The sequence below is a fragment of the Rhinatrema bivittatum genome, chromosome 3 (genome assembly GCF_901001135.1).
Source record: "Rhinatrema bivittatum chromosome 3, aRhiBiv1.1, whole genome shotgun sequence".
Classification (NCBI taxonomy): Eukaryota; Metazoa; Chordata; class Amphibia; order Gymnophiona; family Rhinatrematidae; genus Rhinatrema; species Rhinatrema bivittatum.
This window is the reverse complement of record NC_042617.1, coordinates 287,923,213-287,936,910: the sequence shown is the minus strand read 5'-3', so window position 1 is coordinate 287,936,910 and position 13,698 is coordinate 287,923,213. Positions and strand designations below refer to the sequence as shown.

General features: G+C 45.9%; 1 protein-coding gene across 1 annotated transcript in view; it reads right to left on the bottom strand.

Annotated features, from left to right (window-relative positions):
* The window catches only part of AGAP2 (ArfGAP with GTPase domain, ankyrin repeat and PH domain 2), a 394,548-nt gene that overhangs the window by 82,294 nt on the left and 298,556 nt on the right, over positions 1-13,698 (bottom strand). The window contains exon 9 of the mRNA XM_029594907.1: positions 9,030-9,113. Coding sequence (XP_029450767.1) covers positions 9,030-9,113 — 84 coding nt within the window. The remainder of the gene's footprint in view (positions 1-9,029; positions 9,114-13,698) is intronic.

Sequence of the window (13,698 nt, the reverse complement as noted above, 5' to 3'; positions counted from 1 at the left end):
TGATCTTCGGTAGTGACTTCTGACTGGCTGTGGCTTCTTCTCTGGCTCCTGACCCCTGGATCGGCTGTGACGTATTCTCTGGCTTCCGACCTCTGGACTGGCTTTGGTGTATTCTCTGGCATCTGACCCCTGGACCGGCTGCGAGGTAATCTTTGGCTCTCGACCCTTGGACTGGCTGTGGAACTCCCTCAAACTCTCATTCCCTGAACTATTTTACCTTTGAGTCCACGACCTGCTGGAGGCGCCAGCTCAGCTTTACTTTCCACGACCTGCTGAGGACATCCACCTTCGAGTCCACGACCTGCTGGAGGCGCCAGCTCGGCTTTACTTTTCACGACCTGCTGAGGACATCCACCTTTGAGTCCACGACCTGCTGGAGGCGCCAGCTCAGCTTTACTTTCCATGACCTGCTGGAGGCGCCAGCTCAGCTGTATACCTCGTCCTGCTGGAGGTACCTGCATCCAGATCTTCGTGACAGTCCGAGTCGAGGTTTCGCCAATCAGCGACTGAACATTCGTTCTTCACTGGACCAAGGGTTCACATCCCGGAAGCATAACAGGGCCTGCCCAGGGTGACCTGCCAGCAGGGCATTGTCGACCCACCGGAGTATCTTCTTCTGGAGGTTCTGTGGACAGTCTTCCTGGCTGGAACTGTGTGGGTAGCTGAGAGGAGTACCCTAGCTGGGTCAATGATGTGGTACGGCGAGTCCGGGACATCTGCGCGGGTGTTCTTGTCCACTGGGCAATACTTTAGGAGAAAATCAAAACGATTAAAAAACAGTGACCAACGGGCCTGTCTGTGGTTCAGACGCTGTGCTTGATGCAAGTATTCGAGGTTTTTATGATCAGTGTAAACCATGATTTGGTGTTGAGCACCTTCGAGCCAGGAGCGCCATTCTTCAAACACCAACTTAATTGCCAGTAGCTCCTTGTCTCCTATCCTGTAGTTTCGTTCGACTGGAATAAACGCCGTGAGAAGAAGGAACAGGGATATAAGGTGTGGCTATCAGCATGTTGGCTAAGGACTGCTCCAACTCCAACATCTGAGGCATCGACCTCGACAACGAAAGGTCGTCGAGGGTCTGGGTGGCATAGAAGAGACTCTTGAAGGAATGCCTTCTTAAGTTGTTGAAAGGCACTCACGGCTTCTGGTGACCACTGAGAAGGATTACCTCCTTTTCGCGTCATGGCTGTAAGAGGCACGGTCAAGGTGGAATTGTGATGAATAAATGATCTGTAGTAGTTGGTGAATCAGAGGAATCTCCTCAGGGCCTTAATTCCAGTAGGTTGAGGCCAATCACAAATGCTCTTGGTCTTCTGTGTGTCCATCTGAAATCCACGACTGGACACCACGTAGCCCAGAAAGGCAACGGACTCTTGATGGAAGGAACATTTCTCCAATTTGGCATATAATTGATGGTCTCGCAACCTCTGGAGAACCTTGATGACATCCAATTGATGGTCTTGGAGGTTCTGGGAAAAGACCAGTATATTGTCAAGATAAACAACTATGCAGGTGTAAAGTAGGTCCTGAAGATGTCATTCATCATGTTTTGAAACACGGCCGGGGCGTTGCACAGGCCAAAGGGCATAACTAAATACTCAAAATGGCTGTTGCGGGTAATAAATGCCATTTTCCATTCATCGCCCTGGTGGATTCGGACCAAATTGTATGCTCCTTTGAGGTCCAACTTTGTGAATATTTTGGTTCCTTGAAGCCTATCAAATAGTTCGGAAATCAGCGGGTAATGGGAAGCGGTCCTTTATCGTGATCTCGTTCAGACCATGATAGTCTATACAAGGGCGAAGGGAGCCGTCCTTCTTACCCACAAAAAATAACCCGGCCCCCGCAGGAAACTTGGACAGATGAATAAAACCTTTCGCCAAGTTCTCTTGGATGTAGGACGACATTGCTTTGGTCTCCGAGAGAGACAGTGGGTACACCCTTCCTCTGGCAGGTTCAGCATCAGGCAGTAGATTGATGGCGCAGTCAAAGGACTGGTGAGGTGGTAAAGTGTCAACTGCTTTCTTGGAGAATACTGCGGGGGTAGACCTGGCAGCGAGATGGTAGTGGTCATGCATGTCATAGGAGTCACAACCTCGAGACATCTCCCATGGCAAGATTCTCCCCATTAGGATAATTGTAGGGTACTTCAGTCAAATTGAGGCGTATGCAACTGTAGCCATGGTAATCCAAGTACCACTGGGTGTACTGCTTTATCTAGGACTAAAAACGTGATTGTCTCCGAATGAAGGGAACCCGTGCGGAGACAGATAGGCTGTGTGGAAAGCGAGACCTCACCAGATAATGGTTCACCAAGGATGGAAGACAACAGCAACGGTGTGGGTGCCCGAACAGTGGGAATTCATAGGTGCTCCACAAGTTGTTTAAGAATAAAGTTTCCACCCGCGCTGGAATCCACTAAGGCTAATGTATGGAACTCAAGGGTGTCTGAAGTGATAGAGACTTGAAGAGTCAGTGAAGGAGCTGGAGATGTTAGACCTAGGAGGATTCCTCCGGCGGATCCTAGGACTGCGAGTTTCCCGGACAGATATGACAGGTAGGCACCGTGTGGCCCGGTTGACCACAGTACATGCAGAGGCCAGGTCTTCTCCGGTGATGTCTTTCTTTAGCTGAGAGGTGACTGCGGCCCAGCTGCATAGGTTCTTCTTCCTATATGCAGGATGCTGGCATAGTCTGGGTAACTGGTGGTGGACGAGAGCGGGAAACGCCCGATGGGTATCTTTTTAGGACTTTTGAGCTCTTATGACTTTCATGTAGACGGCGCTCAATTCGTCCAGCTAGGTCAATGAGAGAATCCAGGTGATCAGGAAGTTCATGTGCTGCTAACTCATCTTTAATACGAAAGTTAAGGCCCTCTAGGAAGATAGCCCGTAGACAACCCAGGTCCCAATGCAGTTCGGAGGGCAGGGTTTTGAATTCAATGACGTAATTGCTGAAGGTGCAGGAGTGCAGATCCGGCGATAGTCTTGCAAGCGGGGTCATCAAATACAGAACGAAAGAGCGCAAGAAAGCCAGTTAAGTCCTTCAATACTGGATCATTACATTCCCAAAGAGGTGATGCCCAAGCCAGGGCTTTCCCGTCTAACAGAGACAGTATGTAGGCAGTTTTGGACACCAGGTCTGGCAAGTAGGTAGGTTGCAATGAAAAGTGCATACAGCACTGATTCAAAAAGCCCCTACATAACAGGGGATCACCTATAAAACATGTAGACGCTGGCAGAGGTACAGAGTGCCATATAGGCGACACCTGGGACGTGTTTGTCAGGCATCGAGACAGAGTCCAGTCGAGAGCTCAGCTGGTTAAAAGCATTGGCCAGAGTCTCAAGTGTCTTTTGTTGCTCAGAGAGTCGCTGGACCAGGCCAGGAATGGCCTGGAGGGCTGAGACCTGAGCTGGGTCCATGGAGTTAGCAATCAGTTATGTTTTGGTATGGATGTGAACCTCTGGGCCGGAGTGAGAGGTGTCACCCCCCACAGGGAGGAGCCCCGCGGGCCTCACTGCCGATAGGCATGGTCTCAGTAGCAAGGTCACAGCTGTAAACAGACTTTTTTATGGGAAAAGAGAAAAGCATAACCAGAGGAGCGGGTAATGCGATAAAGGTGCAGTTCTTGAGCAGCACCCTTGGAGCGGGCACTGAAGTAAAAGTACAGTTCTTTAGCAGAGGGACGAACCCAAGGAAGTACCTCAGATAAGACAGTTCGGTAGTGGTCCGCAGCGCAGGGTAACCGAGGATGGTTATGTGAGGCAGATGGTGTAGAGAAGGTCTGAGGTCCTGCAGCCAAGAAGTACTTGGAATGAAGGTAGCAGTCTTCCTGTAGCGCAGGGTAGATGGAGAGAATCCTGCTGGTGAGAATGCGGTAGTGGCCGAGGCTCGGGGTACACCGCAGCGAGAATTCCAGCAAGGCTAGTAGAGATGAAGTGAGAAGTACTCACAGACTAGGTTCCAGCAGAGCAAGGTGGGAAGGCCCTCTGAGGAGCGGATAACCCAGGAACACGGGAGAGCCCCCAAGGAGTGGGGACTCAGAGCGTTCCCCACTGAGACAGGAACAGGAAGTCCAAAGTGAAGCGGATTCAGCAACGAGGAGAACTCTTTGCTAACTCATCTGGGAGTCGGTCCAGTCAAGTTAAATACAGCAAGATGGTGTGACGCATTGCGGAGGGGATGTCGCGGAGGGACGCCCCCGAGGTTGCCGCCATGATGTGTATTAAAGACGGTCCATGCGCACGCGTGCATGCACTAGGTGACTCCAGGAACAAGATGGCGGTCGGCATTGCCCACGCTGTCCCGGGGACGCCAGGGAGGTCGGCATTCACTGGTGAAGGCCACCATTCTTCCAAGGATAGACAAAGTAACAAGAGGTGAGCATGAGAGGTCGCAGCCGTCTGCGACCGACGGGCGCAACAGGACAATTTTCTCAGTGGAGGGGAGTGGGCAGTGGAGTGCCTCAGGTATCTGTATTGGGACCCGTACTTTTCAATATATTTATAAATGATCTGGAAAGGAATACGACGAGTGAGGTAATCAAATTTGCAGATGATACAAAATTATTCAGCGTAGTTAAATCACAAGCGGATTGTGATAAATTGCAGGAAGACCTTGTGAGACTGGAAAATTGGGCATCCAAATGGCAGATGAAATTTAATGTGGATAAGTGCAAGGTGATGCATATAGGGAAAAAGAACCCATGCTATAGTTACACAATGTTAGGTTCCATCTTAGAAGCTACCACATCATAGTGGATAACACACTGAAATCATCAGTTCAGTGTGCTGTGGCAGTCAAAAAAGCAGCAGAATGTTGGGAATTATTAGAAAGGGAATGGTGAATAAAACGGAAAATGTCATAATGTCTCTGTATTGCTCCATGGTGAGACCGCACCTTGAATACTGTGTACAATTCTGGTAGCTGCATCTCAAAAAAGATATAGTTGCGATGGAGAAGGTACAGAGAAGGGCAACCAAAATGTTAAAGGGGATGGAACAGCTCCCCTATGAGGAAAGACTAAAGAGGTTAGGACTGGTTAGCTTGGAGAAGAGACAGCTGAGGGGGAGATATGATAGAGGTGTTTAAAATCATGAGAGGTCTAGAACGGGTAAATGTGAATCGGTTATTTACTCTTTCAGATAATAGAAAGACTAGGGGGCACTCCATGAAGTTAGCATGTGGCACATTTAAAACTAATCGGAGAAAATTCTTTTTCATCAACGCACAATTAAACTCTGGAATTTGTTGCCAGAGGATGTGGTTAGTGCAGTTAGTGTAGCTGTGTTTAAAAAAGGATTGGATAAGTTCTTGGAGGAGAAGTCCATTACCTGCTATTAATTAAATTGACTTAGAAAATAGCCACTGCTATTACTAGCAACAGTAGCATGGGATAGACTTAGTTTTTGGGTACTTGCCAGGTTCTTATGGCCTGGATTGGACACTCTTGGAGAAAGGATGCTGGGCTTGATGGACCCTTGGTCTGACCCAGTATGGCATGTTCTTATGTTGAAAGATGGGGCAGTTCGACAGTATCCTGGCATGAGAGGGAAGGCTCAGCCTGAAGGGTAAGTGTGGCAGTTTGTGGGAGGAGCCTGCAGACCACCAAACGCAACACATGGTATGACCATACCTTGAGTACTGTATGCAGTTCTGGTCATCCCATCTCAAAAAAGGTACAGAGAAGAGCAACAAAAATGATAAAGAGGATGGAAAAGCTCCCTTATGGAAAAACCTTAAACAGAATAGTGTCTTTTAGCCTGGAAAGGAGTCGACAGAGAGATATAATTGAGATTTATAAAATCATGAGCGGGGTGGAACAGATAAATAGGGGATGGTTATTCACCCTTGCAAACAAAACACTAGAGTGAAACTCCATGAAATGAACTGACAGATTTAAACAGATTAAAACAATCATAGGAAATGTTTTTTCACTCAGTGTACAATCAAGTTATGGAATCTATTGCCAGAGAACATGGTTAAGGCAACTAACATAGTGGGGTTCAAAAGAAGGTTGGAGAAGTTCCTGAAGGAAAAGTCTATAAACAGTCATTAGCCGGTTAGACTTGGGAAAGCCATTGCTTATCCCTGAGAGTGAAATAGATCAACTATTTAGGATCTGCTGGGTATTTGTGACCCAGACTGGCCACTGTCAGAGACAGAATGCTAGGTTCAATAGACCTTGGTCTTTCTTTATCTTTCTTTCCTTATCCGTATTTATGAATCGCCTACAGCAATACACTAGGCAATGCACATGTAAACAAGCATAAAAGTAATTTACAAGCAAGTAATATACAAACAATCACTAACACATAAAATAAATCCATGTACGTCACAAAAGCCAATAAGAAAATGCTTCAAAGGAGCACACACCAATGTCTAATAAAATGCCTGTTTGAACAGCCATGTTTTCAACAGTGACTTAAAAGTTTTTAATCCTTCAGCCAAACTTACAGCCTCTGGAAAAGAATTCCAGAGGACAGGAACTGCTATGGAGAAAGCGCTGGGGTAGATTTTATAATTTTGTGCGAGTGCATACTTTTGTTAGCGCACCAGGCGCGAACAAGAGTACGCGGGATTTCAATAGATACGCGCGTAGCCGTGCGTATCCATTAAAATTCGGGATCGGCGCGCACAAGGCTGCCAATTTTGGGCAGCCTGCGCGCGCCGAGCCACACAGCCTGCCTCCGTTCCCTCCGAGGCCGCTCCGAAATCGGAGCGGCCTCGGCGGGAACTTTCTTTCACCCTCCCCTCACCTTCCCCTCCCTTCCCCTACGTAACCCACCCCCCGGCCCTATCTAAACCCCCCCCTACCTTTATCGCCGGATTTACGCCTGCCGGAGGCAGACTTAAATCTCCACGTGCCAGCGGGCTGCTGGCGCACCATCACCCGACCCGGGGGCTGTTCCGGAGGGCGTGGCCACGCCCCTGGAACGCCCCCGGGCCGAAACCACGCCCCCGGTGCCGCCCCCGAAACACCGCGTCACGGCCGCCACGCCCCCCGGCACGCCTCTCCATGCAAGCCCCGGGATTTACGCGCCGCCGAGCCTATGCAAAATAGGCTCGGCGCACTCAGGGGGGTTTGGGGTAGGTTTTCGGGGGGTACACCCATATCCTACGCACATACCCCTTTGAAAATCTACCCCACAGTCTTTAGTGCAACAGAGTCTCGCGTGGTGCATTGAAGGTATGTCCAGAAGGCCCCTTTGAGAGGAGCACAGCTGATGTGTTGGACAAAACATGTGTAACAAAGTGTTGCCCCATGAGGTCATAGAGGAGGAGATCAATTTGAAGGCAATGACAGCAATTTTATACTTAATACATTCATTGATGGGAAGCCAATGAAGGACTGAGCACAGGGGTAATGTGATCACTTTTTTTGCAACCAGAAATAAGATGGGCAGCGGCATTATGCAGTAAATTCAGGGGTTTTAGAGTCAAGCGGGTAAACCAATAAGGATAGAATTGCAATAATCAACCACAGGTAAGATAGAAGCTTGGACCACAGTCCAAAAGTTCGGCTTCTCTAAAAGATGTCTGAGACCACATAGCACATGTAACTTATAAAAGCCAGATTTCAGCATACTTTTTACATGAGGACAGAAAGAAAGCAGGGAGTCAATAAGGACCCTGAGTTTCCGTATACATTTATTAAGTAAAAAAGTAATGTTCTCGATTACAACAGATGTCTGTTGAATCTTAGATGGAGAATGCTGAATCAGAACACACTGAGTTTTAGCCAGGTTCAGCGACAGTTAGTTGAAAAATAACCTAGCATGGCATTTCTGATGTTCTTTTGTTTTAATAGCAACAGTGACCTCATCTCAAAAGGACCAGATCTGAGGGAAAGTTGAGAGTCAGAAGCAGTAAGGGCCAAGCCTGGTTTCTTTAGAGGACTTTGTAGGCTCGGGGTAGCAGGACCAGAGTTTATCAGAACCAAATTTTCCCCATGTCAAGTTCAGAAGAATCAAACTTAATTTTCAAGGAATACAGTTTCCCCAGTACCAAACCAAACTGTTTGGTGATATTGAATCAGTAGTCCCAACGGGTCCTCAAGAGCACTGGCCCTCAAAAGCTAAACACCATCTTGATTGTCTTAGTTTTTAATCGCAGATGTTGTCATGCTTGATATCTCGGCTTTCCTACCAGAAACTTTGGATTGGGGAGTCATTAAAGTTAACACTCCAAGATATGTAGTCCATGAGCTGAGAGGGAATGCTCTATGAGGAGTATCCAGAGGTTACCCTTAGAGAAGGTAGTGATATCAGGGCAAAAAAAGGCATTTGGCAGGCACTGAACCAGGGTCTGCCTTGTTGAAGTCCTAATACCCTGCTGGTGAGGCAGCAGAATGACTTATACAGTGTTATACTGGGACAAGGCCCCACTCCTGGGGATCCAGATTGGTCCTCAAGGAGTTTAAGAAGGGGTTGCTGGGAAAGGTCCAGTGTTCAGGCAACTTGATGGCTAAGGATTTGTACTGTGGAGTTGGAAGGGGAAGCTCCGTTGCTGCAGGGTAGACCTGGACCAAGAATATGGAAGACCAGCAAAGCAACTTGGGTAGGTGTTATTTGTAAGAGAAACCTGTGTCTGTAAACAAAGCCCTAGAATTTGAAAGTGTCTGAAAGGGACTCTAACCTGACAATTGGTTAGCCCGCCCCTCTATAATCATTTTTCTGGATGGTATTGTCATTCATAGTGATGGGGTTGATAGATCATTCCATTGTAGACTGCAGGAGAGGTGAGGTAAACATTTTTCTGCACCAATTTGAAAACAGAACAAATAATGTGAAATGTGAAGGTGATTTACACTAAGATAATATGTTATGTGCCGGTGTTTGTCTCATAGGTGCTTTACTGTTGCACCTTTGCTATGCAAAATTGCTCACCAAACATTCATAAGATGAGAAATTTTGGATTTAAAAATTTGTATATATTGTTAGCCTTGCTTTGTTATCTATGTCCAGTTTAACAGAAAGGCTCAGGGAGCATAAAGCTGACAGTGAGTCTTTGTACAGTACAATCACCTGTTTAATTGGGACAGCACGGCCACTTCCACTGTTGTCACGACTGTCCAGGCTCCTCTTCTCCGTATCACTCCCCCTGCGGTTCTGCAACAATAGAAAAAGGCATCCACTTCAGTCTAGAGCAATAACCAAGGTTGAGTTCCTTGAGATAACTGTTATACAGTTACAAATTTAAGATTTCAGGCTATTCCAGGAAAGAACTCCAAAACCATTCAATCTGTCTTGTGCAACTCTGTGGACACTGATAGCATGAGGAGTTCAAAATATAGTTATAACTCACCACAGCCCAAAAGGCAAGCACTTGGCCAAGATGGTTTGGAGATTTTGCCTGAGGATGTCGAAGCAACAAATTAAACAAGCCCATGAATTAGCAAACATCCATCTTTGCTTATAGTGCTGAATGACTGAAAAGCTGAACATTTTTTGAAGTATCTGTAGAAAGTAGGTGGCTCCATGGAAAGTTAATGTGACCATGGATTGCCCTCCGATGGTCTGGAGAATCCACACCCAGCTAAAGGCAGCAAATCCCTACATTTATTTACTTATTTAGTTAAGCTTATGTATTGCCCATCCAGAACTCTTCGTAATGAACAATGAATTTAAAACAGATAGAGGCCAATATTCAAAAGAAGCTGGAGCTCAAATTCAGGAACCTAAGTTAGGTGTCTAACCCCAGGATTCATCAGTCTGCAATGAATACAGTGGAATGTTGGCCCGCGGTAAACAAAGGGGCGGGTAGGCGAAAATGTGCATCTGGACGCATCGTAGCGGTGCATTTTCGCCCACTGCAGTTGCAGGCAGGCCGCACACTTTCACACCCATAGTGCCAAGGGAAAAGATGTAGTTATTTCTTGCGGTGCTGCCGGTGATAATGTGTAAAACATTATCACCCGCAACGCTGCTGGAACATAACCCTGCCCAAACTCCTCTCCTTTCCCTAATTTGAACTATAACACCACGATGCGGCCGGTATCGCGTGCAGTAGGGCGATATCACATGCGATAAGGCCACATCATGGTTTGATGAATGACCCTGTAAGTTAGGCACCTATTTTCAGCTGAACTTGGGGGTCCTAGGTTTTTAGCTGAAAATGTACATACATTCAAGAGCCTAAAGTTAGCAACCCTACCGCAAGGCATTTCATAAGTATCCTGGGAGCTGCTGAGAGCCTATAGGGATGGACACGGTATTGATAATGAGCCCTTGAACTGTGACCCATAGGAACCTTCTGTGAAGTGGGTAAATTGTTATGTGTGTGCAAATGTCCTTGAGATCTACAGAGCATAACCAGTCCTCCATATCTAGAAGGGGAAGAATGGTAGAGGTAGGCATGGTGTTCATCTTAAACTTGTTCATGTCTCATAGCTCCAACCCTGCTGATTTCAAGGTCAAGAAGTATCTGGAGGAGAATTTCTTGTTGATTTCTGACTTTGAGACTTGTTCTACCACTTTGTCTTGAATCACCAATTTATTTCCTGATTGAGTAGGCCACTACGTTGTTCCCCCACTGATGAAGCTTGTATGAGACGATCTGGTGGGAACTGAGAGAAATGAAGATGATATCCCTGATTTATTATTCTCAAGACCCATTTGGATCCTGTTTCAGGCTTTTCTGAAATTATATAGTCTGCCCCTCCCACTGGGAGAGATGGTAAGGAATGCTCAAAGGAATGATTATACCTTCTTCTTTCAAAAAGATGGCAATGTCTTTGGCTGTGCCATAAACTGGACTTTGAGCTTTCCCTTTGGTGAGGCATCTGCAGCTGTTGCTGTCTCTGCCTAAGGTACTATTGGTATCCTCTTCTTTAGTAGAAAGTGCCATTTATATGACACCCCCCCCCCCCCGCAGGGTGAGGTAGGGGGAGAGTGTATACTGCCACAGAAATGAACAGAAACAGGAAGAGGCAGTGTAACATAAGCTGCTGTATCAAAGTTGAAAAGGTTATCAGACCCCCCCTACTATGAAGGTGATCAGCTCCTATTGTACCAGTATGAGTCAGAGTTTCAGGTTACTCTTTCTCTTCCTATAATCCTGCCTGGGTCTTGGCCTTGTGACAAAGAGAAAGGTCCCTCCAAGCTGGGTAAAAAAAAAGATTAGCAGGCCATGGAATTAGCAGAGCTGGAGTCACTAAAAGTTATAATCAGAGCCCCTGATTTCTTGGGGCAGATTTTTCAAGATTCTGTGGCAAGAGCTGGCAAATTCTGTGACAGATTTTTTTAAATTATGTGGCAATTATGTGACAATTTGTATAATATTGCACATATTTGCAATTTAAATAGTTTGGTTTTTTTTACTTTATACACATAAAGTCATTTTCTGACATTCAGTTGTTAATTTATTTGGTTCTTTATCAGAGGAAAAGGGACCTTAGTGATTGGGGCTGGAGAGGAAGCGATCTGGGAATGGGAAGAGAAGACTGAAGAGGAAGGAGATAAAGAAGGAATCTTAGGCAGGAAGTGTAGAGAGATAAGGGCTGGAGGAGGACAAAGGGAGACAGAGGAGAGGATGGGGGATTCAGGGAGGATAAGGAAAGGGAATGAGAAGAGAAGAGGGCGGGGAGGGAGGGAATAGATATCAGGAGTGGGGGGAGGAGAGAGGATTGGGGAGGAGGAGGAGGGAAGAAAGGGAGTACTGGGATGGGGTAGAAGCCCATTTGATCCCCTCACTCTCCCTCTCATTTCCATCCCCCTCCACCCAATAAGAACATAAGAACATAAGAAAATGCCATACTGGGTCAGACCAAGGGTCCATCAAGCCCAGCATCCTGTTTCCAACAGTGGCCAATCCAGGCCATAAGAACCTGGCAAGTACCCAAAAACTAAGTCTATTCCATGTAACCATTGCTAATGGCAGTGGCTATTCTCTAAGTGAACTTAATAGCAGGTAATGGACTTCTCCTCCAAGAACTTATCCAATCCTTTTTTAAACACAGCTATACTAACTGCACGAACCACATTCTCTGGCAACAAATTCCAGAGTTTAATTGTGCGTTGAGTAAAAAAGAACTTTCTCCGATTAGTTTTAAATGTGCCCCATGCTAACTTCATGGAGTGTCCCCTAGTCTTTCTACTATCCGAAAGAGTAAATAACCGATTCACATCTACCCGTTCTAGACCTCTCATGATTTTAAACACCTCTATCATATCCCCCCTCAGTCGTCTCCTCTCCAAGCTGAAAAGTCCCAACCTCTTTAGTCTTTCCTCATAGGAGAGTTGTTCCATTCCCCTTATCATTTTGGTAGCCCTTCTCTGTACCTTCTCCATCGCAATTATATCTTTTTTGAGATGCGGCGACCAGAATTGTACACAGTATTCAAGGTGCGGTCTCACCATGGAGCGATACAGAGGCATTATGACATTTTCCGTTTTATTCATCATTCCTTTTCTAATAATTCCCAACATTCTGTTTGCTTTTTTGACTGCCGCAGCACACTGAACCGACGATTTCAATGTGTTATCCACTATGACACCTAGATCTCTTTCTTGGGTTGTAGCACCTAATATGGAACCCAACATCGTGTAATTATAGCATGGGTTATTTTTCCCTATATGCATCACCTTGCACTTATCCACATTAAATTTCATCTGCCATTTGGATGCCCAATTTTCCAGTCTCACAAGGTCTTCCTGCAATTTATCACAATCTGCTTGTGATTTAACTACTCTGAACAATTTTGTGTCATCTGCAAATTTGATTATCTCACTCGTCGTATTTCTTTCCAGATCATTTATAAATATATTGAACAGTAAGGGTCCCAATACAGATCCCTGAGGCACTCCACTGTCCACTCCCTTCCACTGAGAAAATTGCCCATTTAATCCTACTCTCTGTTTCCTGTCTTTTAGCCAGTTTGCAATCCACGAAAGGACATCGCCACCTATCCCATGACTTTTTACTTTTCCTAGAAGCCTCTCATGAGGAACTTTGTCAAACGCCTTCTGAAAATCCAAGTATACTATATCTACCGGTTCACCTTTATCCACATGTTTATTAACTCCTTCAAAAAAGTGAAGCAGATTTGTGAGGCAAGACTTGCCCTGGGTAAAGCCATGCTGACTTTGTTCCATTAAACCATGTCTTTCTATATGTTCTGTGATTTTGATGTTTAGAACACTTTCCACTATTTTTCCTGGCACTGAAGTCAGGCTAACCGGTCTGTAGTTTCCCGGATCGCCCCTGGAGCCCTTTTTAAATATTGGGGTTACATTTGCTATCCTCCAGTCTTCAGGTACAATGGATGATTTTAATGATAGGTTACAAATTTTTACTAATAGGTCTGAAATTTCATTTTTTAGTTCCTTCAGAACTCTGGGGTGTATACCATCCGGTCCAGGTGATTTACTACTCTTCAGTTTGTCAATCAGGCCTAGCACATCTTCTAGGTTCACCGTGATTTGATTCAGTCCATCTGAATCATTACCCATGAAAACCTTCTCCATTTCGGGTACCTCCCCAACATCCTCTTCAGTAAACACCGAAGCAAAGAAATCATTTAATCTTTCCGCGATGGCCTTATCTTCTCTAAGTGCCCCTTTAACCCCTCGATCATCTAACGGTCCAACTGACTCCCTCACAGGCTTTCTGCTTCGGATATATTTTAAAAAGTTTTTACTGTGAGTTTTTGCCTCTACAGCCAACTTCTTTTCAAATTCTCTCTTAGCCTGTCTT